Source organism: Chanos chanos, chromosome 5 (assembly GCF_902362185.1).
Source record: "Chanos chanos chromosome 5, fChaCha1.1, whole genome shotgun sequence".
In the NCBI taxonomy this organism is placed as follows: Eukaryota; Metazoa; Chordata; class Actinopteri; order Gonorynchiformes; family Chanidae; genus Chanos; species Chanos chanos.
Window position 1 is genome coordinate 2,070,204 of NC_044499.1, and position 2,500 is coordinate 2,072,703.

The 2,500-nt window shown below is 43.9% G+C and overlaps 1 protein-coding gene across 1 annotated transcript in view; it reads right to left on the bottom strand.

Annotated features, from left to right (window-relative positions):
* Nucleotides 1-2,500, bottom strand: part of kirrel1b (kirre like nephrin family adhesion molecule 1b) — a 35,037-nt gene that overhangs the window by 7,638 nt on the left and 24,899 nt on the right. Inside the window, exon 10 of the mRNA XM_030773373.1 lies at nucleotides 458-584. Within this exon, the coding sequence (XP_030629233.1) occupies nucleotides 458-584 (127 nt within the window). The remainder of the gene's footprint in view (nucleotides 1-457; nucleotides 585-2,500) is intronic.

Below are 2,500 nucleotides of genomic sequence, written 5' to 3' on the forward strand. Positions count from 1 at the left end.
AATGGCCACTTCAGTAAGAGAAATGACAGGATAGCCTGTCGCCATGGCACTGCCGTAAAAGCAACTCAATCCCCCCCTGACATCACACACTCTATTCGACGTGGATCTGACATGGATTCTACTGGCTGTTCAAGATGACATCAACTTCCTCCAGTTAATCTGTCTATAAACCTAATGTTTCCACGTTACGGTTCGAGAGGGCCACTGTCATATAAGAGCGTGAGCTGAACATATGATGTCAAATTACTAAACATCAGGAAAGGAATAAGTTGGTAATATCTGCAAAACATCACCAAGGCTTTTCAGGGACACGTCATGTAAACATTATAACAGTCACTATCCAGGAGTACATCTGGCCAATGTGTGTGTGTGTGTTTGTGTGTGTGTGTGTGTGTGTGTGTGTGTGTGTGTGTGTGTGTGTGTGTGTGTGTGCGCACGTGTGTGTGGTGTTACTAACCATTGACCGTTAGCGAGACTTCTGTCTCTCCAACGCCAATCCTCGGGACAATGGCTTTACACACATATATACCAGCATCAGCCTGGCTGACCGACTTTAAATATAACTGATTATTATTACTGAGGACCTGAGAAAGAGAGAGAGAGAGAGAGAGAGAGAGAGAGCAATTAAATATTTACATCTTTTTACAGTAGACAAAAAGAGAGTGGATTGACTTAATGTGCTTAAATGATTAAAATATGAACGTGCCTCTTAGCCTGTTAGATAAAGTTGTTGCAGCTGAAAGCAGAGTGTGTAAGGTTAGTCTGTGAGGTCCAGTATTATAGTATAAAGTGGAGTGTGTGAGGTTAGTCTGTGAGGTCCAGTATTATAGTGTAGGGTGGAGTGTGTGAGGTTAGTCTGTGAGGTCCAGTATTATAGTGTAGGGTGGAGTGTGTGGGGTTAGTCTGTGAGGTCCAGTATTATAGCGTAGGGTGGAGTGTGTGAGGTTAGTCTGTGAGGTCCAGTATTATAGTGTAGGGTGGAGTGTGTGGGGTTAGTCTGTGAGGTCCAGTATTATAGTGTAGGGTGGAGTGTGTGAGGTTAGTCTGTGAGGTTCAGTATTATAGTGCAGGGTGGAGTGTGTGAGGTTAGTCTGTGAGGTTCAGTATTATAGTGTAGGGTGGAGTGTGTGAGGTTAGTCTGTGAGGTCCAGTATTATAGTGTAGGGTGGAGTGTGTGAGGTTAGTCTGTGAGGTCCAGTATTATAGTGTAGGGTGGAGTGTGTGAGGTTAGTCTGTGAGGTCCAGTATTATAGTATAAAGTGGAGTGTGTGAGGTTAGTCTGTGAGGTCCAGTATTATAGTGTAGGGTGGAGTGTGTAAGGTTAGTCTGTGAGGTCCAGTATTATAGTGTAGAGTGGAGTGTGTAAGGTTAGTCTGTGAGGTCCAGTATTATAGTGTAGGGTGGAGTGTGTGAGGTTAGTCTGTGAGGTTCAGTATTATAGTGTAGAGTGGAGTGTGTGAGGTTAGTCTGTGAGGTTCAGTATTATAGTGTAGGGTGGAGTGTGTGAGGTTAGTCTGTGAGGTCCAGTATTATAGTGTAGGGTGGAGTGTGTGAGGTTAGTCTGTGAGGTCCAGTATTATAGTGTAGGGTGGAGTGTGTGGGGTTAGTCTGTGAGGTCCAGTATTATAGTGTAGGGTGGAGTGTGTGAGGTTAGTCTGTGAGGTCCAGTATTATAGTATAAAGTGGAGTGTGTGAGGTTAGTCTGTGAGGTCCAGTATTATAGTGTAGAGTGGAGTGTGTGAGGTTAGTCTGTGAGGTCCAGTATTATAGTGTAGGGTGGAGTGTGTGAGGTTAGTCTGTGAGGTTCAGTATTATAGTGTAGGGTGGAGTGTGTGAGGTTAGTCTGTGAGGTCCAGTATTATAGTGTAGAGTGGAGTGTGTGAGGTTAGTCTGTGAGGTCCAGTATTATAGTATAAAGTGGAGTGTGTGAGGTTAGTCTGTGAGGTCCAGTATTATAGTGTAGAGTGGAGTGTGTGAGGTTAGTCTGTGAGGTCCAGTATTATAGTATAAAGTGGAGTGTGTGAGGTTAGTCTGTGAGGTCCAGTATTATAGTGTAGGGTGGAGTGTGTGAGGTTAGTCTGTGAGGTCCAGTATTATAGTATAAAGTGGAGTGTGTGAGGTTAGTCTGTGAGGTCCAGTATTATAGTATAAAGTGGAGTGTGTGAGGTTAGTCTGTGAGGTTCAGTATTATAGTGTAGGGTGGAGTGTGTGAGGTTAGTCTGTGAGGTCCAGTATTATAGTGTAGAGTGGAGTGTGTGAGGTTAGTCTGTGAGGTCCAGTATTATAGTATAAAGTGGAGTGTGTGAGGTTAGTCTGTGAGGTCCAGTATTATAGTGTAGAGTGGAGTGTGTGAGGTTAGTCTGTGAGGTCCAGTATTATAGTATAAAGTGGAGTGTGTGAGGTTAGTCTGTGAGGTCCAGTATTATAGTGTAGGGTGGAGTGTGTGAGGTTAGTCTGTGAGGTCCAGTATTATAGTATAAAGTGGAGTGTGTGAGGTTAG